Genomic DNA, 25837 nt, shown 5'->3' with positions numbered 1-25837 from the left:
AGACATGCACGCAGCCTCTATACGAAGCAATTTCGCGCTTTCTATACCTAGCTTTGAGCGGCTGTCCCCTGTGCACCGAACGGGCCGGTTGTGTCTGTCTCCCGGTTGAGAAATGAGCGCTCCAATTTCGAAAAGACGGCTCGACGCTCCCCTCTGCGCTCCTTCCCTCCCTCCCTCCCTCCTTCTGCGCTAGACGGCTCGGACTGCATGCTACGGCGAGCCTGCTTGACGCTCGGACGCCCATACGCACTGAGAGCGCAACCTTTGCCGCACCTGAGGATGTCATCCACTTTGACCTCGGCCGACCGCTTGGCGAACAGCGCCTCGGCTATTGCGGCGCTGTCGGCGGACGACGTCGAGCGACGATACCGACCATTCCGGAAGACAAAACACGCGGTCGGCGAGGCAGACTGGGTAGAGTCGCTCGAGCTGGAGACGGTGAAGCAGCTCGTCGAGCAGTCCCAGGAGCGGGACCTCCGCGTGCTCGTCCTGTACGGCTCTCTGCGCGAGCGGTGCGTTGCTTACAGTACTGAGCGCGAGACGGGACGGGTCTTTGACGAGTCGTGGCCACTGGCAGCTCCTTCTCCCGCCTCACCGCCTTCGAAGCCTCACGAATCCTGTCCCTCCTCGGCGCCGACGTCCGCGTCTTTGACTCCGCCGGGCTACCGATCAAGGACGGCGTGTCCGAGACGCACGCCAAGGTGGTCGAGCTGCGCGCGCTGAGCGAGTGGAGCGACGCGCAGCTGTGGGTCTCGCCAGAGCAGCACGGGACGATCACGGCCGTCATGAAGAACCAGAGTGCGTCTTGCTCCCGGCTCACCTGGCACGACTCTGCCTGCGAGACCCGCTGACGCCGTTGTGCGTGCTCCCGTAGTCGACTGGATTCCGTTGAGCGTAGGCTCGGTGCGCCCGACGCAGGGCCGGACCCTGGCGGTGTGCCAAGTCAACGGCGGCAGTCAGAGCTTCAACACGGTCAACGTGCTTCGGCAACTCGGGCGTTGGATGCGAATGTGGACAGTGCGTAGCGTAGCGTTGCCGCTCCCCTGAGACTTGCGCGCGAAGGTCAGCGCTTACGTCCCTGCTTGGTTTGCCTCGATCGAGCAGATCCCGAACCAGTCGTCAATCCCGAAAGCCTGGACGCAGTTCACTTCGTCGGACCGCTTGCTGCCCTCGAGCAATCGCGACCGCCTCGTCGACGTGTGCGAAGAGCTGATCAAGGCAACGGTGCTGCTGCGACCACACGTCGACCTGCTCGGGGACCGGTTCTCGGAGCGCGAGGAGCGGCGGGAGCACGGAAGGCTGCGAACGCAGGCCGAGGTCGAGGCGGCGAAGAAGCGAAGCGAGGAGGAGAAGGTCGCGGTTGCGGAGGCAGCCAAGCGCGGATCCGAGGTGGCGTAGAAGGTGCGGTATGAAAAGTCCATATTGCGTGACTTAGCAGACAGCTTGCCGTTCAAGGCGGAGATTCACGAGCAGGGAGCAGCATTCTGGCAGAGAGCGAGCAGGAGACGGGGTCCTGGCCGCAGGAGACGGGTCCAGCGCGACAAAGAGGGTTACACTGCGTGCTTGCACAGCAAAGTCCGCACAGCACTGCAGCACAGCAGACGTGCAGCCGAGTCGAGGTCGAGGGCGGGCGGAGAAGCAGGAACGCTCTCGCTCCCACGCTTCCGTCTCGACGCAGCAAAGAGTGAGTGCGCGCACAGACTGGGTAGGGCTGTGCACAAGCACGCAGACTGACCGCGCCCCGCCCCGCCCCGCCTCTTGCGCAGTGAGTGGTCGTCGTCTGTACATTGGGCGCATCCCGCAAGCGGCGACCCGCGCCGACTTTGAGCAGTTCTTTGGGTCGGTCGGGCGCCTGGTCGACATCCGCATCATGGCCGGGTTCGCCTTCCTCGAGTACGACAACCTCCGCGTGCGTCGCCGTCCGCTCGCCGCCGCGTGGGAGGGGAGCTCGCCATCGCCCCCGTTGCCCGCCGCTTACCGTGGCTTGTCTGTGCGTGCAGGATGCTGAGCAGGCTGTCAACGACCTCAACAACAAGGACTTCCTCGGCGAGCGGTGCGTCTCCAGACGCCCTGCTGCGACCTCCCCTTCCCCTACCTTGGTCAAACACCGCTGATCGCTCGGTCGTGTGGTCTCTTGCAGCATCATGGTCGAGTTCGCCAAGCCCCCTCGCAGCATGATGGACGACCGGTGCGTCTCATGTCTGCTCGCTCCTTTCCCCGCCGTCCCACCTGACCTCGACTCTCGCCTCTCGCAGCTTCGGCGGCCCTCCTCGCGGCGGCTACGGCGGCGGAGGCTACGGCGGTGGTTACGGTGGCGGCGGCGGGTACGGCGCGCCGCCTCCCCGCGGCTACGACCGCCCGCCCGCGCGCGGCGGCTCGGGCTACAGGCTCACCATCTCGGGCCTCCGTGAGGGCACGAGCTGGCAGGTGCGTCTCTCTCCATCTCTCTGGATTCTGCGCCTTCAAGCTGGGGCTCGGGACTTTTGGCGACGTCGACTCGAGTCGGCTCGATTGGCGTCGAATGGACGAGCTGGCTTGGTCTGTGCAAGCGAGAGAGGAGTCCCGCGGCTGATCTGCCAGCGAGACGCTGCAGCCGTGCTTGGCGTCGTCGTGCACTGGCGTCGTCGTGGCTGGCTGAACGTGGCGTCCGCGCTGCAAGTCTCGATGGCTGGGCAATGGCGTCGTTCCGGGAACGGAGGGTCGTCGTCTCATGGACAGTAGCGGCGTTGCGCGGCGCCGTGGCCACGTGGGGGCGTCGTCGTCGATGGTCGCTCGAGGACACGCCGGGCTTCTCGAGTCTCGCGTTGGCAAGCACGGGAGGATCCGCGGTCGACCAGGCGCTAACATCGTCGGCTGGGCGCACATCTTTCCCGCTCGTAGGACCTCAAGGACTTTGGGCGCCAGAGTGGCGCCGTTGGCTTTGCCGACGTTGACAGGCGCGACCCGACTATCGGGTGCGCCTCGCTCTCTCGCCTTGTCCTTTGCGTGTCTGATGCCGACTGACTCGCTGGCGCTACGTGCGCAGCTACATCGAGTACTCGTCGCGCTACGACGCCGAGGACGCTGTTCGCAAGCTCGACGGTACCGAGTGCAACGGCGCTGTTGTGACCGTCAAGGACGAGGTGCGTTTAGTTCGCGCCCGTCCCCGCCCTCCCTGCACTCCCGCTCACTCGCTTCCGTCTCGCTTCTCAGAACGGCGCCTCGAGCGGTGGCCGCGACCGCGACGAGGGCTACTCGCGCCAGTCGACGCGCGACCGCTACGACGAGCGCGACCGCCGCCGCTCGCCGTCGCCGCGCCGCCGCTCGCCTTCGCCCCGCCGCTCGCGCTCGCCGCGCCGCCGCTCGCCGACGCCCGACGCGGGCGACAAGGGCCGCGACCGCAGCCGCTCGCCGGTCCGCCGCGAGAGGAGCGCTGACCGCTACGACTGAGCGTGCGCCGTCGCGCGAGGAGGAGAGGAGGTGTGCGGAGGGGCGCGGGGGTCGGAACAAAACGAGCCTCGCTAGGGTAGCTTGGTCGAGCCGTCTGTGTGTTATTCGCGTCTGTGCTTTCTGTCGTGCACTGGTCCCGGTGGAAGTGTCGGAAGCTCTCGCCAACACCCGCCTCTGTTCCGCTCCTCGTCTCCGGTCCCTTCCTCCTCCCACTTGTCCTCGTCGCCTATGTTTGATCCAGTGAGGCGGATCGTGAGCGGGCGCAAGGCGCGCTACACTGAGGGCGGGTTCGACCTGGACCTGGTGCAGCTCACTGAGCGGTGCACTCCTTCGCTCTTGTCGAGGACGTCCTGGCGCCGCACTGTCGAGCTGACGAGGTAGCTGACGAGCAGGATCATCATCATGGGCTACCCGGCAGAGGGCTTTGCATCGCTTTACCGCAACAAGCGGTGCGTCCCTCGCTCCCTCTCGTCCTGCTCCTCCCCCACTCGGCTCGACAGGCTGACCGCGCAGCGATTCCCCCGCGAGCAGAAGCGACGTCCTGCGCTTCCTCGAGCCCTACGAGGGCCACTACCGCATCTTCAACCTGTGCCCGCGCTCCGAGAACAGCTACGACGCCGCCGCCTTGACCCACCACGGCGGAGAGAGCGCCGTCCAGCGCTTCCCCTGGCCCGACCACCACCCGCCGCCGCTCAGCTTGGTCCCGCTCATGGTCGACGCCGTCAGGCGATGGTACGACGCCGACGAGCGCAACGTCGTTGTCATCCATTGCAAGGTGCGCCTCTGCGCGAAAGACATTCTCGACCCTCCTTTCTCGCCAAGCTAACGCCCTTGATCCCTCTCCCAGGCCGGCAAGGGGCGGTGTGTCTCTTCGCATCCTCTGCCAGCGCGCACAACGCTGACGAACCTCTTGCTCGCCAGGTCTGGCTCCTTCGCCCTCGCTTTCCTCCTCTCGCTTCCCGGGCTCCCTTCGGCTCCTCCCCTCTCGACCAGTGACGAAGCGGCACGCGACGACGACTATGGACCAATGGACCCGCGCGCGGTGCTCGGCAAGTCGGGCGCCGAGGTGAAGGACCTGACGATGCCGCAGAAGCTCGAGTGCGTTCTCCCCTTTGCTCTCCCAGCGCGTAGGTTCCGACTCAAGCTGTACTCGTCGCAAAGGTACCTCCTCCGCTTCCACACGACACGACGCATGGCGCCGGGAGCCAAATCGTACGGCGTCTCAATCGCCTCGCAGCGCCGCATGCTCGGATACTGGTCCCGCCTTCTCGAAGGCGACGATCCGCGTGCCGCCGACGACAAAGCGAAGATGATCGTGCTCGAATACGTCAAGCTGACGGGACCGGGACTGAGCGGGGTGGGCAAGGTTGTTGGCGGCGGGAAGGACCAGGTTGCAGTGCAGGTGCGCCTTCTTGTTCACCTCACTTCCGTGCGGAATAGGCTGATCCAATTCGCTCGCAGGTCTGGAGGTACAAAGACTCGATTGCGGCAAGTCTGCGCTCGCGCGAGCTGGCACTCGCGTCGGGCAACCAAGCAGACTGGAACGATGACGACTGGGACGACAAGGGCGACATGCTTGTGCATGTTGGCGGACTCGTCGAGCAGGCATCTTCTCACGCCCCGACCGCAAGCGACGATACTAGCGCGCCCGAGCGGGCCATGTCGCCGCCTGTTGCATCGGCGCACGGCACCGATTCTGTCGCTTCGACCTCGACCGGCTCGCTCCCCTCGGCAGTCCTCGACGCGCCATCCACCACCCCGTACAGCTCGAATAGCAGCGAGGCCTCCCTGCCGCCCCCTTCGGCCTCCTCCGCGCATCCATCCTCGCCCTCTGTTCCCCGCGAGCGCACCCTCGTCCCCTCGACCTCCTTCCTCCCCGTCCCGCCTTCCCAGCTCGACAGCCCGAGCTCACTGCAACCGAAATCTCGCGAGGAGGCGAAGCGCGCGGTCGAAGCGGACGGGGGCATCGTGCTCGATGCCGAGAGGGAGGTGCAGCTTCGGGTACTCGTCGGAAAGACGGGCGAGAAGCACGGCAAGCTGCCAGTCATGGTGAGTCCTGCTGCTCAACTAGCTCTCATCCTGCGTCACATCGGCGACGTGCTCTACGTACAAGTGCGCACACGCTTACAACGGGTGCTTCGTTTTCGCAGGCCTCGCTCGCGCTCACCTGGTTCATACCCGTCTTCGAGGTTGCAGCACCCTCGACCGACACGACGGGGCCTCGCCGCTCGAAGATCGTGATCCAGGGCAAGGACCTCGACTTCCGCAAGCCGTTTGCCGGGATCGAGGCGCTCGAGGTCGGTTGGCGGTGGCTCGACTAGACTCGACACGCCGAGACGGTGCAGCTGCAGATAGATCTCTTGCTGTTGCTGTATTACTGGTTGCACCGCCATACGCGCATCTCTCGCGAATGTGCTTCGGAGGGAGTGACTGTCTCATTCCTCGTCACCAACTGGCAAATACCGCCCGCTCAACGCCCCATGGATCCCTGATGACTTCCACTTCGCCAAACTCGGCACGCCTAGCCGTCCCGTCACGGCGAATACCGCTCCAGTCCTGCAGCAAGCGCTGCACTGCGCGCGCCTGTCCTTGCCCGACTTCGAACGCAACTGCAGGCGTGGACGACGCCCCGGCTTGCCCAAGTGGGCGTGACGCCCTGTTTTGCGGTGGGCGCAACAGCTCGTCTAAAAGCGAGACAATGCGGCGGTAGAAGACGAGCCCGTCGTCCGCTGCATCCGCCCCTGCGAATGCTCCTCGCCCTGGCGCCTCGCCGACGAGCGCCCCGCGGTCCTCCCACGCCTTGACGCTCGCGTCGAGCGCGACGTACTCTGCGAGGGTGATGTAGGGCGGGTTGGAGACGACGAGGTCGAAGCCGAGGGAGGGCGTGGACGTGGAGGACGAGGAGGAGGACGCAGTGGACAGGGCGGAGCGCGCAAAGGAGGCAAAGTCGGGTGCGAAGAGGTCCGATTGACGGACGTCGACATGTGCGAGAGGGCGACAAGTGCTGCGCGAGTGCGGCGCGGCGCTTTCACGCAGGAGACCGCAGCGCTCGGCGTTCTCGCGCGCGAGCGAGAGCGCGGACGGGGAGCGGTCAACCGCGAGGGTGTGCACAGGTCGGAAGTTGTGGCGTGATGAGGACGACTGGCCGGACTGGAGGCCGTATGTCAGGCCGAGTGCCAGACAGCTTGATCCGGTACCAATGTCGAGTACGCGGAACGGTTCATGCCCGACATCCGCTGAAGGCGTCGCGTCCTCGGAGGGAGATAAAAACGCCGAGGATGTAAGGAGACGGTCGGTGAGGGTGTCGAGCCAGGCTTCAGTCTCTGGTCGCGGGATGAGGGTCGGAGGTCGGACGACGAGGTCGACCGGGAGAGGATGGAACGGTTGTGTGCCTGTGCAGCAGGGTCTAAGTTCACGCGCTCGCACGAAAGTCACGTGACGAAGGCACCGAGTACGTAGGCCAGCGGTTTGTCACGCTCGACAATGTCGGAAACCATGTCTGCGAGCGAACGCTGCCAATCCGTGCCTCCCGTCTTTGCTCGAGCAGCCGTCTCGAGCCATCGCAGCTCTTGTCGAGCCTGTTCTGAGAGGCTGACGGTCTCGCACGGGTCACAATCGCGTGTGTAGTATTCCGTGAGCGAGCGTTGGAGCCGCGAGAGGAGCGAGTCGGGAGAAGTGCTCAGAGCGCGAAGGGCAGGCGGCGCTCTCCTCTGTCTGCAGGAGCATAGCAAGCCCTGTACGGCCCGTCGCATGCGTGTCCGTGCCGTGTGAGTGGCTCTGCGCAACAAGCACGCGGATCTCCCGACGGACGTCTCTTCTCTGGCTTCTTCCACCATTGTCGCAGCCGCCAGCGCACGCGAGTATGGAGATGCAAGCTATGCACTCGGCCAGTTCAGGCAAAGGAGCGTCGGCTGCCCGCCTCGACGACCTCCCGCTCGAACTGCTCGATGTCGTCTTGTCGCTCGCTTCCCGCGACGGGCGCTCCCGTAGCGCGCTGCTGCGATACATGCGCGTGTGCAAAGCGCTGTACAGTGCGTCTTGTCGGCGTCGGATCCCGTTCGAGCGGCGGATTGACCTTCATCTCCTGGTCACAGGCCCCGCTTTGCGAGTCCTGCACCGCTCGCTCACACTCGAGACACCCGGACAAGCGCGGTCGTACCTAAAGAGCTTGCAGCGTTCCCCGTCGCCGTCAAGGCTCACGTCGTCGACTCGCCGTCTGCGAATCGCTTATTCGGCGGTCGCTCCGTCAGACGAAGTCCCTCCTTCGCTCGCCTATCCAATCTTTTGCCTCCTTGACAGCTTGCATCACATCGAGATCGCTGCGGACGACGGACTGGCGCTGTTCGGCAGCGCCGTTCGTGCGCGAGGGGGCGAACTCGGTCAACTCGAGACCTTCACCAGCACCCGAGCTCACTGGGACAAGCTGGTCGGCCTCATTGCCCGGTCGAACAAGCTGAGGTCGATCGAAGTCGACGGCCTGTATGCTGAGGAGCCGCCTGCTCTCACAGCTGGCGACCAAGAGCAGATTGAAGGAGACGTAGGAGACGCATTTAAGGCAGGCGAGCCTTCTCCCCTCGCGCCTGCGATTGCTACACCTGCACCTCTGCCCGCTATCCGCGACCTACTGTCGGATGCACTCGGCGACAAGGCTGCCCCAGTGTGGGCACGACCCGACCCGCCGACTCTTCCGCTGCTCCACCCACCACCCTTCCCTCTGCTCCCTCTGCGGAGCATCACGCTCTTCAAGCCCCAGCTCGGCGACGCTCATCTGCTCGCAATGGTCGCCTCGTCGCGCGACACTCTTGAAGCGCTCGCCCTCCGCAAATCAGACTGCTTTTCCCGGTTCGCCCTCGTCGGCTCCCTCCGGCTCTTGCCCAACCTGCTCGAGCTCGAGCTCTCGGCGTGCACTTTTGCACGGCCCGACGACGACACCGCAGCCGCCGCGCCCGTGCCAGCGACCGCGCTCGGTCTCCCGCTGTCGCCTGCGCGCCGTCCTCCGACGGCCGTTCCGCCGCACAGCGCGCTCTCCCTCCCGCCTGAATGGGACCTCCTCGCGCCGGGCACGCCGTCGCACGCTGCGCTGACACGGCGCGTCAACCCCGCCGAGCTCGCGCACCCGCTCGATAACCTCGCGCGACTTTGCCCGTTCCTGCACGTCCTTGTGCTCGCGTCCGCACCGCAGCCAGCGGGCGCGAGGAGGCGTTTCGCGACGAGGTTGGCGGTCGACGAGCGCGAGGCGCTCGTCTCGCAGGAGGCGGTGCCGCGGCTCATGGCCGAGCTGCCGCTGCAGAGCTTGGAGCTGGACTTGAGCGTGCCGGTCATCGAGGCGAGCGACGTGCTCGAAGGGCTGAAGCTCGCGGGGGGAAGACTCGAGTCGCTCTTCATCGGCAAGGAGTGCGTTTACTGCGCGCATCTTGGTCACTACTCGCGGGTTCTGACCTGTCCCGTCGAGCAGAATGAGGTGGGAGCGAGAAGACCTCGACAAGGTGATTTCGGCTTCGAGCACGTCACGCACGACGGTGAGCGGGGAAGTTGCCGATATTGTATAACGATGTCGTTGTGCAGCACGAGACTGTGTGGTATCTTCGTGCTGTGTGCGATCGACCTGAGACGCACCGTCGCGACGGGTCGAGACGCGCTGCGAGGGAAGCTTGTCCGCATCACGCTCGCGCCTCGTCTGCGCCTCTGCTGCAGCTCAGCCAGCGCAGCAGCTCCGTGTCTGCACCGCTCGACGAGCCTGCACGACTCGCCCGTCTTTCCCGCCGCTGCGAGCGCTGCCTCCGCCGGTTCCCACTCGTCTCGCTCCCGCCTCGACGCGATCCGAAACCCTCGACTGTCGCCGCGTGTGCCCGGTAGAGCTTGAGCAGGATGGACGCCGCAGCACAGGCCGCCGCAGGGGCTGCAGAACAGGTGTCGTCGTTCGACGCCAACGACAAGTACATTGGGCTGGGGCTCGCCATCAGCTCGTCGTTCCTCATTGGAACGTCCTTCATCATCACGAAGAAGGTGCGTACATTCTCGTCGTGTCTACCGAGCGTCGCTCACAGTTTCCCGACCGCAGGGCCTGATCAGCGCCGCAGACCAGCACGATGGCTTCTCGAGCGACTCGCACTCGTACCTCAAAAACGGGCTGTGGTGGGCAGGCATGCTGACGAGTACGCTTAGTGCTTCCCTCAGACGGGCGAGCGGTGCGCAGAAGCGCTGTCACCGAACCCGGACTTTCAGGAACCGCTGCTGACCCTTTCCTCCTTGCTCTGTCGCAGTGGTTGTCGGTGAAGGTCCGCGCGCTTCTCAGAGTTCCCTCAGTGCCTTTGTACTGTCACTGACCCAGACTACGCGCAGTCGCCAACTTCGCCGCCTATACCTTCGCTCCTCCGATCCTCGTTACGCCTCTCGGCGCTCTGTCCGTCCTGATTGGCGCCGTCTTAGCCGCCTTCTTCCTCGGCGAGCGATTGGGCAAGATTGGCGTGTCGGGATGCGCGCTTTGCCTCGTCGGGTCGCTCATCATCGTCCTGCACGCGCCCGAGGAGAAGGAGATCAACTCGGTCGACGAGATCCTCGAATACGCCCTGCAACCGGGTGAGCACAATCGCCGTTACATTGTCAGCGCATACTGATCTGAGGGCGCCTGCAGGGTTCATGTTCTACTGCTTCTTCGTCCTCACCTTTTCGCTCTACATGATCTACCGGGTCGCGCCCAAGCACGGGACGTCCAACCCGCTCGTCTACGTCTCGATCTGCTCGCTCGTCGGCTCGGTGTCGGTCATGGCCGTCAAGGGCTTTGGCGTCGCGCTCAAGCTCACGTTCGCCGGCAACAACCAGCTGTGGCGGGCGGGCACATGGATCTTTGCCTTTACCGTCGCGGGGTGCATCGCCGTGCAGATGAACTACTTCGTGGGTCCCTCCTGCATGCTCACAGGTGCTCTTGGGCCGTTGCTGACGTCGAAATCGCAGAACAAGGCGCTGGACATCTTCCCGACGACTGTGAGTCCTCCCTCGCTCCCCAGGGACGCCCAAGGGTCCATTCTGACGCCCCAGAACGCTAGGTTGTCAACCCTTCGTATTACGTATTTTTTAGCAGCTCAACTTTGATCGCCTCGGTGATCCTGTTCCGTGGATTGAACTCCTCGGGCGCGAAAGACACTTTCTCGCTTCTCTGCGGCCTCTTCATCATCAGTCTCGGCATCTACCTCCTCGTACGTCATCTCTGCTCTCATGAGCACGCTTTCGCCGTCTTTTGCAGGTCCTGTGACATCAAGAGTTTGGTCCGTTGTTCCAGGAGGTCGGTCGCTCACTCCGCCTCTTCCATCCCGCAGAACCTCTCGCGGTCCGAGAACGAGGCCATGGCCGCACGGCGATACTCGTCTGCAGGCCAGCGACAGTCGCTCCTGCAGGAGTCGCGCCTGTCGTTCGTGTCGGACGGCGGCAACGGCGAGCGGGCCGGGCCCGACGCGCGGCGGTCCGCGACGCTGTACCGCGCGGGCGGGATCACGATGGGCGGCGTCGAGCCGCTGTTCGACTACGAGGAAGTTGGACAGACCGAGCCGCACGGGCACGGCGGCGCGCAGAAGAAGAGCGAGGGAGGGGCGAACGGCGGCAGGCGCGGCGAGACGGCGATCCAGATGGAGCAGTTCTCGCTCCAGAACGACGACGACGACGACGAGTCGGACAGCGACCGCGAGGTGCAGGCGCCGCAGTACAACCACCACCAGCAGCAGCGGCGGTGAGCGAGTCGGGGGACTACTACGCTGGTCGTGCTCTCCCGCTCACACGCACGCGCAAGTTGTGACGCCCTCTCTTTGCATTCGCTCTTTCCGCACGCGCTATACCCCTCGGATCCATTTCCTCCCAAGTTTGTGATGCCCGTATGTAACCTCCGCCGTTCCCGCTCTCCCGCACGCGCACAAACGAGTTGTCAAGTGCTTTCCGGCGTCGCGCGCAATCGCGCGAGGCGCATCTGTGAGCTGAGACGTGCGAAATGTGCCAGCCGCGTTTGCCTTCGAGTCTGTCTCGAGTTCTGAGAGTTGGTCCTCAGCACAAGGAGCAGAGGAGCGACGAGGAAAGCTCGAAGCAGCGGGACAGCGCTAGCTGCCAGGGCGCCTCGAATGCAGTGAATATAACGAGCAATACAGTGCGCGCCTGCGCTCAGAGCGGGCCAAAGGCAACGGGAAGAGGGATGCTCGCCAGCACAGCGACGAGGAGCGGCGAGCTCTGGTGCCTTCCTCCCCGCTCGTCGCCTCGTTCCACCATGTCGTAGTACGTGCACGTTACTTCAGGACAGTCACTGCTGCCTGCGCGACTCTCGTGGTCTTTGCGGCGAGTGCGAGGGCCCGTCGCAACCCGAGCATCGCACCCGAGTCTCCGCTAGGCGACCACACGCGCCGAAGGGCTGGGCTGGGCGCCGCAGAGCTTCAAGCAGGGTCTGCAGCTCGCTGACCCTCTCTCGCACTGCCCGCAGCACCATCGCCGGCAAGAAGATCGTGCGCCCTCCTCCTCCCCCTTGCCCGCGGCTCTCGCGCTCTCGCAGCTGACCAGGCGGGGCCGTACACTGCTCGCAGCTCAACGAGTACCTCGCTCTCGGCACCTTCGGCATCACCGGCCTCTCCGCGTGGGCTGCGACCCGCGGCGGCTCCAACGACAAGAAGGTCGACGCCAAGGTCGAGCCCAAGGCGACCGCGACCTCGTGAGTCGCGCTCTGCTCGCTCGAGAGAGCCTCGCTGTGGCTAGTGGGCGACCGTTGCCCGCGAAACGCGGTGTGCAGCGATTCCTCCGACTGTGCTCGCGCTGACCACCTTCGCACACCTTGCAACTCCTACAGGGACGAGGAGGCCGCGTTCCTCGAGAACTTCATCAACGACCGTGGTGCGTTTGTTGAGCCTGCGTTCGCGCTCGCCCCCGCCAATTGCTGACTCCCTCTTCCGCTGCAGCGCAACCTTCCACCCCCTCCCAGCCGCAGGCGCTGCCCCGGTCACTCTGCTGACGATCCATGACACACAGTTGAGCACAAGGAGAAGGCCGCGGCCAAGCACTGAGCGCTGGACGTTGTTGAGGAAGGGAGAGGGCGGAGAGGGAGAACCTAGACGTCGCAGACGACGAGAAGGGTCGACTTGAAGTGCCAAAACCTCGCGGTATGAATGCATGCTTTCCGCACTACGCGACGGCTTGGGCACAGTGGTGTCGCGGAGCGGCAGAAGGAAGAGGAGAAGAGCGGCTTCTCGCTGCTTTTGCTTGCCTCTCGCTACTATTTGCTTCCAGCTCGTCCCGCTCGGGCTTGGAACTCGTGCGGATTTTTTGCATCTCATGCTTGGACGCGCCGAGGCTACGATACAACTACGATACAAAGCAGGAGCCGAGATCCATTACTACCTCAAGCGACCTCACCTCATCTCGCCCTTACACCGTCTTCGCCCGCTTACTCGACACGCCAAGCACGCCCACCTTCTTGCCGCCTCTCCCGCCGCTGCTCCCGCCCTCGGCAGCCCTCTTGCGCCTGTGCGCCTCGGCGTCGTCGTCGCGCTCCTCGAGGCCCTCGTCGTACACGAGCACGACGCGCCTCCCTCCCTGGCGCACGCGCTCGTCCGAGATGATACTGACGTGCTCGACGAGCTTCTCGAGCTGCCTGACGCCCCAGCTCGGCGCCGTCTCGCTCTCGCCCTCGTCCTGCTCGATCGACGCGCCGACCGTCGCGCGGTACCCGGGCACGCCATGGTCGTTCACGCGGCTCTGCATCTTGCTGACGTCGACGCATTCGAGCGCGCCCGCCCACTCGCGGTCGAGCGCGCGCCGGAACCCGCGCGCCGAGAGGCCCTCGACGCCGCGCACGCCCGCGCCCGACCGCTCAACCTCGGCGCACTGCACGAGCTCGAGCCGCCTGAGCGCGCCGGTCGTGCCCGCGCCGCTCGCGTCGAGCGCGTCGTACAAGCCCTCGTCGACGCACCACGGCCCGCCGAGCGTGAGCGACGTGCAGTGCGGGCCGAGCAGGCGCGACACGACGTTGCCTGCGCGCGCGCCGGGGTCGGGCAGCGCGAGGTGGCCCGAAGGAGAGAGCTTGCCTTCGAGCTGTAGGCGGCAGCGCGTCTCGGCGTTGGCGATAGGCGCACGGTCGTACAGGACGAGGTGGAGCGCCTCGAGCGTCGGGACGAGCGGCAGAAGCGCCGACACGAGCGGGCCTTGCGGGAATGCTACGGGGTTGAGCGGCGAGTCCGGAGGAGCGGGAGTGCGCAGGTGGTGCACCGTGAGGCGGCGCAGAGCTGTCGGTGTGGTCGGGTCGGACGGGACGAGCGCTCCGAAGAGTGAGGTGTACTCGGTCTCGGCGAGCGTACAGCCCCAAAGAGCGAGTGTCGTGAGGGTGCTCGAGTACTTATACGAGACGGGCATGGCGAACAGCTGTTGCACCGCGGTGCTTCTGTCCGCAAAAGTCGTCCATCCGCTCGAAAGGCTCTTCAGCTTCAGCGACTCGAGCTCGAAACCGTCGGCGACAGCACGCGCATTGCGGTAGCCAACCTTCGTGCCGGTGATCTCAATGTGCCGGAGACCCTTGAACTCGTGGAATGCCTGCACAATCGTCGCGTCGCCGAGCCACCCACCCTTGCCGAGAAAATTGATGCTGAGCGATTTGAGGTGAGGGAGCAAGTGCGCAAGCTCGACGAGCTGCGTGGGCTGGATGCCACCCTCGGGACGGCGGGCGTTGTACTTGTCTGGCGCGACGCGGTCGCGGATCTCGACTGCGAGGTGCGAGACGAGTGAGGCGAGGTACCCCTTGGTACCGGGCTGGCGAGGCAGCGCAAGCTTGAGGGCTTCTGCGAGTCGCTTGTCCCGAAGGGCAGAGCCGACGTGCGGCGCGGACCAGAGGAGGGAGCGGAAGAACGAGTACCAGCGCGTGCTTGAGCCTTTGCGGAGGACGGCGACGAGGCTGCGCTCCTCGTTCGCCTGGCGGGTGCGGTGGAAGTGGACCAGGTCGTCTTTCGGTTTGAGCGGAAAGGCGAGCGTGAAGATCACATCGAGAATTTCGGGCGGGAGAACCGCCGCGGACGGGGTTGACGAGTGCATGGCGAGTTCAGGCCGCTGCGGTAGGAGTCCAATCGTCAGGGCGGGGGTACCTAGTAAGCCTCAACGACATCGCGCGCACCGGGACGGCTCGGCAGCTGTCTGTCGACTGGCACAGCAGGTGGACTCGCTCGAGCTGATGAGACGCGACCTCAGACAAGACAGCGCTCGACGAGTTCGAGCTTGATCAGAGACCTTGAGTAAGCTCAAAGAAGCGTCCAGAGATGCCTCGGAGTGTCAGACAAGCCGCGTTGACCGAAGAACGCGAGCGGATGAAGGCGAAGTAGCGAGACGCGAGACGGCGAGTTCACAAGAGAGCAGATGCGCGATCGAGGCCGAGCAGCCGCGCGTGACGAAAGCCCAGCAAGGGCAGCACCACTGCAGGGAACCTGTCGTGCGCGAGTCGTTCGAGAAAGAAATCGGCCCGGTCACCGCTCCCAGCGAAGGCGCACTTCACCGCGCCGCAGATCGGCTCCTGCTCTGCAGACTCTTGCTGTATCACAGTGCGTACTGCGCGTAGACCGCCCGCTGCTGCTTTGGACTGTCGAGCCGCCCCGCGCTGCGAGTTCGTCTCCCCGGATGCTTCTCAGGTGATAAAGCCAAGGAGGCCCGCTGATCACGAAGGACCCCACTTAGGCCGTACAGCCGCGATCGCTTGCATTCTCAGCGTACCAGATGGCTGCGCCAGTCGCATCGACCTCTCGCGCCGTTCTTCCCGCTCCCACCTCGGAGGCCGCCGTCCTCGACCCGCAGGTTTACTCTCTCGTCGAGTCTGCACGCCTAGCGATCCGCGAGTGCGTCACAGGCGCAGAAGCAGAGACGGACGGTTCGCCGCTCGATGGACGCCAATTAAAGACTTGCGCGCCGTGCAAGACTGTCAAGGTGCGATGCTCTGGCTCGCCAGGCGAGACGTGCCAGCGGTGCGCAACCAAGGGCATTCTGTGCGAGTACCCGCAAGCTCGGAAGCTAGGACGCAGGGCAACGAATCGGTGCGATCTTGCGCCCCCTCTGGCTTCATTCTCTCCCTTGCGCTGAAGCCGGATTCCCTCTCGCACTCAGCAAAACGCTCAAGCTCTACGACCTCCAGCGCGACATAGATCGTCTACATCTCCTCTTGACGAGGCGATCTGCCCTTCCACCGCATGTTGCTTCGAAGCTGCCGTCGAACGTCCGGTCTGTCTCAGGAAGCGGCTCAGCTGCGACAGCCGACGAGAGCGACGAGCACGACGAGGACGATGACCCACTCCTCAGCGTGCTCAGCAACCCGCTTGGCCTACTCACGCTCACGGACGAGCCCGTCTCGACGCCTTCAACCTCGGGCCCGGATTCGGAAATGGGCACGACCGACGTCTTCCAGCATGTGCTCGACAGCGATCTCGCGCTCGATCCCATACACCTCGGATTGCTGACCGAGAGTGATTTCGAGCGCCTCCTCACCCTGTGCATTCGCTCGTGCTTCTCGCGCCTCACCGTGTACTGAACTCCTATGTCTGTAGCTGGTTTGACCACCTACAGCAGTACCTCTTCCTCCTCGATCCCGCGCTACACACGCCAATGTTCCTTCGGCGCACCTCGCCCTTCCTCACCACCGTCATCGCCTGCGTCGTCGCCCCTTTCGATCCTCGAAGTGCACACCGCGTCGATGCATTGGTGCAGCACGCCAACTACCTCTCGGCCCGCGTCTTCACGCACGGCTTCAAAAGCCTGGAGGTGGTGCTTGCCTACTGCCTTTGGGCGTGCGTGCACCTGTCTAAACCGCTCGTTGGCGCGTATCTGACACGTTCGAGCCACAGGCCGTGGTCGCCCGTGTCCAAGGTTCCCGCAGCCGACCGCACCTGGTCATACATCAGCCAGGCGTCTCGCCTCGCTTCAGAGATCCGCCTCGACCTCCCGCTGCAACCGGCTGTGATCGAGCAGTACGAGCGGCTACTTCACCCGTTCCCTGTCTCTCGCGAGCTACTCGAGCGCACTCGCTCGCGCATACAAGAAACTGTGTTCTGCATCGACCTAGCGTGCGGCTTCTTGGTGTTTTCTGTATTCGAGTGCATGGCTGACCTTAACAAACGCAGCGCTTCCTCGCAAACTGGCCGCATCCAGCTCATGATGTCGGTGCACGGGACTCAGGCTCTGGCGGCGTGCTCGTGCATGGCCACAGGGCCAGAGGCGCGTTCCAGGCTGAGCAAGCCGGCGGCGAAGATTCTCGACCTGCATGTATCGAACCTGCTCATCAGCCAGCTCTTCGTGCGTGTCTTGCAGTTTCTTGCCTTGTTGACCGACGCGCACTGACTGACCTCTATCGCGCAGGCCAAAGCCCTCATCTTGCATTCGACGCTGCAGCGGCGTGGGCCGGGCGATACGCGAGATCCGCAAGCCGTCTTCAACGACTCGTGGAAGCGAGATTTCGCCGAGTGGGACCGTCAATTCGCGCACGTTAGTAAGCGAATTTCCGCCCCTTGCCCTGCTGCAGCACCTGACGACTGTATTTGCAGAGGAGCTTCCGTACCTCTCCCGCCTCAACCGCCACATCCTCCTCCTCTCGTACTCGCTTCACTTCCCCGGGCGCGTGCAGCCTATCCTCGAAGAATGCCGTCAGACTGCCTTCAAGGCCGCACAGTACGTGCAAGAATGGCTCGCAGCAGACCATGGGCTGGTTTATGCGAGCAACTTCACGGTGCGTCGCATACGTGTTGGACTGAACAGCGGCGATACTCACATGCGGTTTCTCTGACAGATCACCAACATTGCGTACTCCGCGAATTTCCTGCTTCGTGTGCGAGGTCGTGCCGTCACCCTCGTCAGCAACCGCCAGGCTGACGGCAGTTCCCCCTGCAGATTTCGCACAAGGCCAGCGCGCCTGGCGCCACTTCGACGAGCAGAGTCGCTCTAGACCTCTGTCGCAAAACGGCGGATGCGCTGGGCATGATCGGAGCAGCTCGACATCATGGGTGCGTCGACCTTCGCATCTTGCAGAGGACCCGTCTTGAAGCGTCACCTTCCAGACGATCTACGGCAAGCCTGTACGCCGATCAGCTGCGTGCGCTTCTCGACCGCCTTGGCTCCCCTGCGCCTGCTCCCGCTGCCGAGTCCGCCAATTCCGCTTTGCTGCCCGCTCAGCAGCCCGACCACGAACTCGGCACTTTCGCACCTCCCGCAACAGCCAATCGCCATGCCTTCTGCAGCGTACCGCCTATGCCCGCCAGCGATCCGACGGCGCCTCATTCGGTTCCTACGCCTGTCCTGTCCGCTCCGGTCGCCGCCGTTCCGCCCCTCGACGCTCCAGCTCAGACACCTCTACCCGACTGGTTCGCCACCGAGCAGTCTTTCGAGCAGCTCTTCTCGTGGATGCCGATGTCGACAGACGAGTGGGACGTCTTCTCGGGGCTGGGCGGCGCGGCTGGCGGAAGTGCAGGAGCGGATCAGGCGTCAGCTTGGGATGCACCGCTAGGAAGGCAGCCTTCTGCGTAGAGCAATACTGCAACCTGCTGTAGAGTATCTAGTCTTCCTGCACCGCGTTTTGAAGGTACGCGAGGACGGATCGCTCGGCAACGAGACGAGCGACTTCGCCTCATTCCCGCTCTCGCTGCGCAAGTCATTTGCGCAAGTGAATGGCAGGGCAGTGAGACGCGCTGATTACTGCTTTTACACACCAGAGAGGTACAGAAAGTAAGTCGCGGAGAGGTACTACAGGGAGACGAAACAAGGAGTGCTGCATAAGTCGAGACCGGGACGTCTCGCGAGCGGCGCTTCCGCCGTAAGTGTGAGTATACTGCCATCAGAGGACAAAGCGAGGCTTCTTCTCGAACGCCGGGCGGCCGCTCTCGCCGTCGAGACCGACGGACTTCTCGTCCTCCTGCCACTCGGCCTCCTCCCGGTCCATTTGAGCGTTGGCGCGGCCGAGGAAGAACCTGAGCGTGATGCACAGGCAGATGGCGAGAGCGGTCATGACAATGTTGGTGATGAAGGCGGTCTGAAAGCGTGTGAAGCGTGAAGGGTCAGCGAAAGGGCGCAGAAGGGCCGGACGATGTCCGGAAACGACGCAGAGGGACGCCCGCGCACCGAATACTTCGGCCCATCCGATTTCGGCCACATATAGGGTGACCAAATTTGTGCTACAGCATTTACATCAGCTTCACTCTGCTGTGGTTGCGGCACGGAGAGACTCACCGATGTTGCCGAGCGCATTGATGATGGCGATCGCCATGGCACGCTTTGCGCGGGGGCGAGGGAAGCAGCCCGAGTACCACGCGAGGAGAATGTTGAAGTTGCTGCAGGGGTGGAGCAATGTCAGCCTCGAAAGCTCAGCCGAAAACATGCCCTTCCCGTGTCATGTGTTTCGAGGAAAGGAGCGCACCCGTGAAGCCCCGACAGCATGAGGAAGATTGAGAAGTACCGAGCCGCAACATTGGTTGTAGCAGCGGCAATGATAAAGCCAAGCATGCCGAACATGAGCGGGATGCAGAAGTGGAAGCAGCGCTCAGGTTTGCGGTCGGACAGGCGGGAGAGGATGAGCGAGAAAATGGCCGCGACGATGTATGGCGGGGCAGTGAGGAGCAGGGTGTTGATCCTGTTGAACTTGAACGTCTGGATGACCGTGGGCATGAACTGAAAGCGGATCGGGAGGTCGTCAGTCTTCCTACAGCTGCGTGCACCTTCGACAGCCATGACGCACTTGTGTGAAAGCAGACGCCGTCGTCTTGCACGCCGTGATGACGGCGAGCGCCCAGAGCTTCCAGTCGCAGAGAGCGAGCTTGAGGTTGTGCAGCATCGTGGTGCCGTCGCCCTCGTCCCTCACGCCCGTGTCGGCCTCGAGACGGTAGACAGCCATGGCGCGCTCGCGCACGGAGAGCCGCTTGGTCGTTGCCGGGTAGTCGGGAAGAACAAAGAGGGCGAGGATCGCGAACGCGCCGGTAATGGCGCCCTCGATGATGAAGACCCATCGCCACGATTCGTAGCCCAGCTTCATGTGCAAGTTGGCTTCTACGCCAGCCGCAATGAAGCCGGAGAAGGCGCCGGAGAGGAGGGAACCGAGGTAGAGCTGCGAGAATGTCGAAAGTTCAGCATCTCGCTGCACCGCTTGTGGCAGGCCAGGAGATGATGAGGGTGGACTCACGATCGCGGTACGGAAGCTGATCTCGCGTTTCGTGTACCAGCTCGATAAGATGAATAGCGCGCCGCTGCAGGACAAAGAAGCACGTCAATCCTGACTTCGAACCGCTTCATTCGAGTTGCTGCGCGAGTCAGATGGCTTTGTCCGAAGCGGCAAAACAGGCCCATAACAGGGCTGCTGACGCACGGGAAGAATGGGGCTTCGAGAAGACCTAGAAGCACGCGACTGTGAGGGTGGAAGTTTTGTAAGGCAATGGCCGAGGCAACGAGCCGGGAACGGCGGGAAGCGAGCGGATGCGCGACTCACACGGCAAGCAGTTGATGGAAGTTGTGGACAAAACCAGTTGAAAGCGACACCATGCCCCTGTGAGAGTCCCAGGTCAGTCAGTTGCGGATGGGGACATGCGGGACATCGGGACGAGGAGCACGGCGGAACACACCAGAGCATGACACAGCACGAAAGGTAGATTGACGGGCGCGACTTTGAAAGGATCATGTTCGACGGCAGCTGACCGCAAATGTAGCCGGCGAAGAGGACCGAGATGGCGATGTTAAAGTCGGTGCCGACCATTCCGAGATCCGCTTCGATGCCCTGGACGCGAGCGCCGGCAAGGGCATTGCGGTCAAGGTAGTTGAGAACCATCAAGCAGAAGAGCATCGGCATCAACGTGAAGTCGATCTGCGCAATCGAGGAAGAAGTCCATCAGTGAACGAGGCAGAGGCATGAAAGGCACGGAAGGCGGTCAACTCACCTTGCGCAAGAGCTTGAGCTCCTCCTTCTTGAACTCCTCGGGCGTGAGCATAGCGAGCTGGTCGATCTGCTCCTGCAGCTCGTTGACCGTCGCCGCGGTCACGCCCGACGAGTTCTCGAGGTGCGCCACGACGGGCTTCTTGTCGGTTTCAGACATCGTGTCGACGTCCGCTAGCGAAGTCGAGATCAACGGCGCGTGTAGAACAAATAGCGCGCAAAGCGGGGACCCAGGCGAGAGATTGAGGCGCAGGAGGAGGGTGAGGAGGAGAGGGAGAGAGCTTGAAGCGGAGTCCCAGATAAAGGGCCGGGGAGGGGCGCGGAGGGGGATCGCCTGGCCCTGTGCGCCCCGTGAACCCTTTCGGCAGCTCTGCGGTGGTGTTTGCCCGGTGGCAGCGAAGCGAGCAGGGAGGGCCGAAGCGGAAAGAGGGAAGTGGTGGTTGCGAGCGATCCGGGAGCCTGTGGTGGTCCACAGCAAGCAGAGTGGGCTCAGTGGGCGCAGCAGGGCGGTTTCGCCGCGAAGCCACGAAGCAGGGCGAGAAGCGGGTTGCCCGAGTCGCGATCAGGAAAGCGTGGGCGTGCCGCGGCTGGCCCACCCAGGCAGCGTTGCGACAGTCGGTCGCTTATCAGAGAGCAAGCTGGAGCAGACAAAGGCTTCTTTGACTGCAGAAATTGCCGTCGGCACGCTAAAGTCGGTCGGAAAGAAGCAGAGGTCCACGGTACCCAAGGTTGCTCCATCCCACGGCTCTCGCCTCGACCGTCGCTGTTCTCGACTGAAAGCGCTGCAAGGCGATTCTAACGTTGCGGTAATGGGTTCAGGGTACTTCCAGAAGAGTCGGGGAACGGTCAAGAGGGTTGAGACGGTTACGAAGGTGTGGAAGGCGCAGGGCGAAAGGCGAAGTACGGCAGCGGGCGCAAAGCCAACGAACACGGGTGACTGGATGCGACCCTCGAATCGAGAATCGAGTGCAAGAAGTTACTTCGGAAGAAGGGTGGAGCCTCTTCACTGCGCGTACTTCTGCGTCCACTCGCGCGAAACTCGCATCGCATCCTTCTCGTTCTCCTTCCAGTGCGACGCCACATCGTTCGCAAGGGGGTCGTCCTATCGACGTGAATGCGTCAGTGTGGTGCTTGCGGGGGAGATTCGCTCGTCGCGAGCGAGCGGAAGACGAACCGGGTTGGGCGCGCTCAGGAGCGCCTGAATCGACAAGAGGACGGTGCGGATCTGGAGGGCGGGCGACCACTTGTCCTTCAGGATGTCGAGGCAGATGCGGCCAAGCTTGTCGATGTTCGGGTGGTAGATCTTGGTGAGGAAGCGGACTTTCGGCGGGGCCATCGGGTAGTCTTCGGGGAGGAAGAGCTCGAGCTTGAACTTTCCGCCTGCAAGAAAGAGTCCATGAGTACCCCTGGAGGATGTAGGAAGGCCCAGGAACGCAAGACGGACCCTCGAACGGCGACGAATCCGGTCCTGCAATCTCGACGTCAAAGTACCGCAAGTTCTCCTCGTGCGGCGTGGCGGAGATCCCGGGCGGCGAGTCCGCCACCAAACGCTGCGTCTCCTGCAGGCACAGGAGGGCGTAGGGCGGTCAGTACGATGGGTCCGAGAGCAGGTGGTCCTCGTCCGGTCTGGTAGAAGGCCGCCCCGCGAGCATCGCCCTCCCGTACGATCGCATAGCGCCGAGCGTTCAGCTCAAAGTACAGTGGACCAGATCGACGCCGACTACCCGCGTCCTGACGCTGCGGTCTGCGCCGCTTCATCGCTCGCGCGACCAGACCGGGCGCTGCCCCATGTCGACGACCGCAGAGGGAGCGCGCACCTTGATGATGCGCTTCGGCAATGCTGCTCCAGATGCCATGGCGGTTCGTACGGGCTCGTCAGGCGGTGTGCAGGAGGTTGAAAGGGGAGGCCGTCACGCGGGAGGAGGGGAGGACCGAAAGAGACCGGGACAAGCAAGCGCGGCTTTCGTCGGGTGGACGGAGGCTGGAGGATGCTTCGAGCGAGCACGAGCCTCTCGAAAGCGTGCGGCTGCGGGTGAGGCGAGAGCAAGCCGCCGTCCGCCTCCTTCGCCTCCGACCTTCCATCAAGTCAACCTCACACGCTTCTGCGAGCCGCCACGAGCAGCCTGAAACCTCCGCAAAAGGCTTACTGGATGAGAGGCGACGAGAGCAGCTCTATCGCTTCTCTTCATCCGCCTCGACCGGGTCTTCTCCTCGCTTGTTGCTGTCAGAGACGGGCTCACGGAGTAGAGAACGCGCAACTCTGGATTGCACGCCTGTACCTCGTAAGGTAGTGCGTCACCGCCGTTCGATCGCGTAGCAGGACAGCAAGCCTTGCATGCCCGACTACATCTCCTGCAAGTCCTCCTCCTGGCTGAGCTGCAGCAGCACCGCGCGGTACTTCCTCGAGAGCCCCCACGGCAGGTCCTCGAGGTGCTCGCTGAACTTGCGCAGGACCTGTCCGGGCGTCGCGGTGCCGTACTCGCCCAGTCCGCTTCGAAGCGAGAGCGGGCCGCCGCGCTGAATCCAAGGTTCGGACGCAACGACGTCGTTCCCTGGAGATGTGCGAAGTGTGAGTGTCTTCGAGCGGAAGTGAACGAGCATGACGAGAGCGTACACTTGATTGCGGTCGGGTTTGACAGCGCTTCCGGCCCTTCGGTCAATATAGCGCCCGCAAACTTGATGATCTGGGAGAGCGTTGTAGTGTGTCAGCAGCGATTCAGCGTTAGACTGGCAAGATGGAGCTCACTGCCCAGACCGCCATGGCGGAATCGGCAAGCCAAATCGTCTCGGCCGGGGTGCTGCAGGAGGTAGAGCATGAGCAGGAGGTCAGCGGTAATGAGCACAAAGGAAGACTCACTCAAATCGATGCCGTACAAGGAGGGCGTTGAGCTGCACAGCTCGCACAAGCACCCGCCTGACAGCGACCGGGTCCTTGACGGCCTTGTCCTGCACCCAGTCCCTCGCTCGTCGCGCACGTTCGGCCCCGTATTTGCCCGCGCAGATCTTCGCCATCGAAAGAAAGTCGCCGCACGAGAACTGGAGCGCGGCATGGTACGACAGTGCCGTCGCTACTACGTGCAGCGAGGAGACGTTGACGCTCGACGCGTGCCAGGCGGAGCCGATACGATCGAGAAGCTCTTGCGGGTTACTGCGCAATGCGAGATCAGACAGGCTGCTACCTGAACACTGAGGCAAGGATTGTGCGCACTGCTTGACGTCAGGGCTGAAAGGCAGGCGGTACGTTCCCGACCGAGCGGGAGGCACGGCAGCGGCGAGGACCGTATCGAGGTAGGCGGCATCGATGCAGAGTCTGCGTTTCGTTATCAGCGCATGGCTGTACATTCATTCGGTAGGAAACGCACCGGTACAGCGTGAGCTGCAGGACAACGGTGGAGAAGGGCGTGAGAGGACTGTCGATACTCCCCTTCGTGAGAAGTGTACCGATCGTGGCGCGGAAGCGCGGGCGATTTGTCGGATCGGGCATAAAGGTCTCGGACGGTAGATAGGTCGATTCGGCCACCTCGGCGATCGAGATCACTGGTTGCAGGTTGAGGAGACTTGCGACCAGGTTGTCAAAGTGCTGCAGTCGCGGCGGAAATCAGTGTGGGATCAGGATGAGCGACGGTAGAGGTCACGAACGTAGATGCCCCAGCCCAGTCGCAGCCGAAGCTCGTCTTCCCGCTGAGCGGCTGCAAGCTCCAGGTGACTCGGCAGCTTTCGCCCCAACAGCTCCTCGACGCAGGTCGGCGTCTCCCGCAGCAGCTCCATGCGCCTCGCGGCTGTGACGAGGCCGCATCGAGCAATCTCGGCGTGCTGGTAGACTGCGATCACTTTCAAGTCAGCGCGCTGGAGAGAAGAGGGGCCGGATGAACGGGCGCACGTTTCCGACTACCGCAGAAGAGGCCCGACACCGACGAGAGGAGCCACGCCTGGACTACCTCGAGCTCGAACGAGGAGCGCGGGTCTTGCTCTCGCTGCAGCACGGTCCGTCAGCCGGTTGTGCGGTGACGCGTGGGAAGCGAGTCTACGTACCATCCACAGTGTCGTACGACGGACAAGCTCCGTTAGCGCGACGCCGAGGCCTTCGAAATCGGCGCGGTACATGGCGCCGACCGCAGCGCACGATAGCAAGAGGAGCGGGGAGGACGAGGCCGACTCGAGGGCGGCGGGGTCGAGGATAGGAAACTGCAAGTCTGGAGCATGAGCGGACGCTACAACTGAAGACGGCAGAAAGAGCGCTGACGGTAGCGTGGAAACGCGAGAGGTACAGCTTGAGGCAAATTGACAGTACCGACGCCGAGGGGAAAGATGCGAGCGAGATGCCGGACCACGGCGAGATGTGCGAGTTTCGCACGAGCTCGATCATTGCTTCGCGAATCTGGCTTGTGACGGTCGCACCTGGCTGTTCGAAGACGAGAGGCGGCGGCGGGTTCGGGACGGTCGGAAGCGAGAGAGGGCCGACGGGCGCGACGGGCTGGTAGACATGAGGCCACGGCGTGATGCTGGGCGCTTCCGGCCCTCCGCCGTCTGAAGGTGTAGCGAGCGAGAGCTCTTCCGCCGTGCTGAGCGCCGTCTGGGGCGAAATACCCGCTAGCGGGTCCGACCGTGGTGTCCGAGCCGGCGGGACGGCAGGATGCACATAGGGCGGAGGTACTTGCGCGCCCGTCGAGCCGACAGACGCGCCAGCCGCTGTTGACGAGACGGACGGGACGTCGGCGCGACCGTCAGCTGTCGCGCCAGCTGTGGCGGCTGTGGCGGCTGCGGCAGCAGCAGACGAGGTCGACGGCTCGCGCGCACTGCCAAGAAGACGCAGCCAGTCGATCGAAGGCGTCTCGTAGCCCGAAGCAACGCCTTGCGCAGGTGCCGATGCAGAAGGTCCTGGCTCGGTTCCGAGGTCAAACATGCCGACGAGATCAAGCTCTGTGTCGCCGAGACCCCAGCCGAGACTCGCATCGAATCTGCGCATGATAGCTGTCAGTACCTGTAGCGTCCGTATGAGCGAGGTGACACACGATGCAGCCACGTCAATGGAAGGGTCCGTGATGGTGGGTAAAAAGTCGAAAGCTGGGGGTAAGCCGGTCAATACAAGTCGTTCGCGACATCGACCAGTGGGACCTACGAGCCATGTTGCTCAGAGCGGCGGACGTGCGCTCCGCCGAGAAATTGTAGTGCGGCTGCCACAGAGGCGAAGGCGGCTGCCCACGCTGCTCGTCCTGGTTCGGGATGAAGGTCCCCGCGGCCGCGACCGACATGACAGCCGTTGGCTCAAGAGCAGCAATGTCTGTCCTTGGCAAGCCAGGCAGCCCACTGCGAACCTGCGATGGGTGGGCGTGCGAGGCTGAAGGGTGCGAGGTAGGGAAGATTGGCGGCTGTCCGCTATACGAGGCCGAAGAGTGGACGAGAGGTGGCGGTGGCGGCATAATTGCTGGAGCGAGGAAAGCTGGCGTCTCGGGTTGCGTAGCGGACGGAACGTCCTCGTTGCTGAAGGGGGTAGGGCTGGTACGCGCG

At 63.6% G+C, this 25837-nt stretch overlaps 12 protein-coding genes across 12 annotated transcripts; 7 read left to right on the top strand and 5 right to left on the bottom strand.

Moving 5' to 3' along the window:
- Positions 1-279: 279 nt before the first annotated feature.
- On the top strand, positions 280-1398 carry JCM10292_005087 (uncharacterized protein; the record flags this gene model as incomplete). The annotated part of the gene is made up of 4 exons (XM_076645986.1): positions 280-512; positions 578-798; positions 875-1017; positions 1105-1398. 4 exons carry the CDS (start codon positions 280-282, stop codon positions 1396-1398), a joined length of 891 nt encoding a protein of 296 aa, XP_076508265.1.
- A 472-nt stretch (positions 1399-1870) lies between these two features.
- On the top strand, positions 1871-3429 carry JCM10292_005086 (RNA-binding protein; the record flags this gene model as incomplete). The annotated part of the gene is made up of 7 exons (XM_076645985.1): positions 1871-1909; positions 2001-2053; positions 2141-2188; positions 2256-2427; positions 2881-2954; positions 3026-3122; positions 3193-3429. 7 exons carry the CDS (start codon positions 1871-1873, stop codon positions 3427-3429), a joined length of 720 nt encoding a protein of 239 aa, XP_076508264.1.
- A 228-nt stretch (positions 3430-3657) lies between these two features.
- Positions 3658-5750, top strand: JCM10292_005085 (uncharacterized protein; the record flags this gene model as incomplete). Its single annotated transcript, XM_076645984.1, has 8 exons — positions 3658-3749; positions 3822-3878; positions 3961-4204; positions 4277-4290; positions 4351-4527; positions 4591-4831; positions 4891-5478; positions 5580-5750. 8 exons carry the CDS (start codon positions 3658-3660, stop codon positions 5748-5750), a joined length of 1584 nt encoding a protein of 527 aa, XP_076508263.1.
- Positions 5751-5874: 124 nt separating this feature from the next.
- Positions 5875-6926, bottom strand: MTQ1 (S-adenosylmethionine-dependent methyltransferase; the record flags this gene model as incomplete). The annotated part of the gene is made up of 2 exons (XM_076645983.1): positions 5875-6821; positions 6878-6926. 2 exons carry the CDS (start codon positions 6924-6926, stop codon positions 5875-5877), a joined length of 996 nt encoding a protein of 331 aa, XP_076508262.1.
- Positions 6927-7291: 365 nt separating this feature from the next.
- JCM10292_005083 (uncharacterized protein) lies at positions 7292-8978 on the top strand (the record flags this gene model as incomplete). Its single annotated transcript, XM_076645982.1, has 3 exons — positions 7292-7460; positions 7524-8823; positions 8885-8978. The coding sequence occupies 3 exons, from the start codon at positions 7292-7294 to the stop codon at positions 8976-8978; spliced, it is 1563 nt and encodes a 520-aa protein (XP_076508261.1).
- A 319-nt stretch (positions 8979-9297) lies between these two features.
- On the top strand, positions 9298-11156 carry JCM10292_005082 (uncharacterized protein; the record flags this gene model as incomplete). The annotated part of the gene is made up of 8 exons (XM_076645981.1): positions 9298-9435; positions 9491-9584; positions 9693-9707; positions 9772-10008; positions 10064-10323; positions 10384-10413; positions 10476-10625; positions 10746-11156. The coding sequence occupies 8 exons, from the start codon at positions 9298-9300 to the stop codon at positions 11154-11156; spliced, it is 1335 nt and encodes a 444-aa protein (XP_076508260.1).
- Positions 11157-11677: 521 nt separating this feature from the next.
- JCM10292_005081 (ATP19 family protein) lies at positions 11678-12461 on the top strand (the record flags this gene model as incomplete). The annotated part of the gene is made up of 5 exons (XM_076645980.1): positions 11678-11685; positions 11888-11909; positions 11988-12112; positions 12248-12291; positions 12427-12461. 5 exons carry the CDS (start codon positions 11678-11680, stop codon positions 12459-12461), a joined length of 234 nt encoding a protein of 77 aa, XP_076508259.1.
- A 361-nt stretch (positions 12462-12822) lies between these two features.
- JCM10292_005080 (uncharacterized protein) lies at positions 12823-14478 on the bottom strand (the record flags this gene model as incomplete). Its single annotated transcript, XM_076645979.1, has 1 exon — positions 12823-14478. One exon carries the CDS (start codon positions 14476-14478, stop codon positions 12823-12825), a length of 1656 nt encoding a protein of 551 aa, XP_076508258.1.
- A 672-nt stretch (positions 14479-15150) lies between these two features.
- On the top strand, positions 15151-17940 carry JCM10292_005079 (uncharacterized protein; the record flags this gene model as incomplete). The annotated part of the gene is made up of 10 exons (XM_076645978.1): positions 15151-15464; positions 15535-15915; positions 15972-16211; positions 16269-16487; positions 16545-16716; positions 16780-16909; positions 16965-17146; positions 17207-17245; positions 17308-17420; positions 17475-17940. 10 exons carry the CDS (start codon positions 15151-15153, stop codon positions 17938-17940), a joined length of 2256 nt encoding a protein of 751 aa, XP_076508257.1.
- A 307-nt stretch (positions 17941-18247) lies between these two features.
- On the bottom strand, positions 18248-20489 carry JCM10292_005078 (uncharacterized protein; the record flags this gene model as incomplete). The annotated part of the gene is made up of 10 exons (XM_076645977.1): positions 18248-18442; positions 18532-18584; positions 18640-18740; positions 18827-19077; positions 19145-19510; positions 19586-19649; positions 19769-19807; positions 19889-19945; positions 20022-20260; positions 20334-20489. 10 exons carry the CDS (start codon positions 20487-20489, stop codon positions 18248-18250), a joined length of 1521 nt encoding a protein of 506 aa, XP_076508256.1.
- An 843-nt stretch (positions 20490-21332) lies between these two features.
- UBC13 (E2 ubiquitin-conjugating protein UBC13) lies at positions 21333-22185 on the bottom strand (the record flags this gene model as incomplete). Its single annotated transcript, XM_076645976.1, has 4 exons — positions 21333-21431; positions 21504-21709; positions 21774-21888; positions 22147-22185. The coding sequence occupies 4 exons, from the start codon at positions 22183-22185 to the stop codon at positions 21333-21335; spliced, it is 459 nt and encodes a 152-aa protein (XP_076508255.1).
- Positions 22186-22672: 487 nt separating this feature from the next.
- On the bottom strand, positions 22673-25581 carry JCM10292_005076 (fungal specific transcription factor domain-containing protein; the record flags this gene model as incomplete). The annotated part of the gene is made up of 12 exons (XM_076645975.1): positions 22673-22881; positions 22944-23013; positions 23076-23127; positions 23187-23477; positions 23538-23639; positions 23692-23909; positions 23969-24150; positions 24210-24303; positions 24362-24514; positions 24573-25287; positions 25342-25393; positions 25449-25581. 12 exons carry the CDS (start codon positions 25579-25581, stop codon positions 22673-22675), a joined length of 2271 nt encoding a protein of 756 aa, XP_076508254.1.
- Between the last annotated feature and the right edge of the window lie 256 nt (positions 25582-25837).

This window comes from Rhodotorula paludigena, assembly GCF_050403205.1.
Source record: "Rhodotorula paludigena JCM10292 DNA, Rt_paludigena_JCM10292v1_ctg3, whole genome shotgun sequence".
Lineage (NCBI taxonomy): Eukaryota > Fungi > Basidiomycota > Microbotryomycetes > Sporidiobolales > Sporidiobolaceae > Rhodotorula > Rhodotorula paludigena.
The sequence above is the reverse complement of the archived record's forward strand: the minus strand, read 5'-3'. Positions and strand labels throughout refer to the sequence as shown.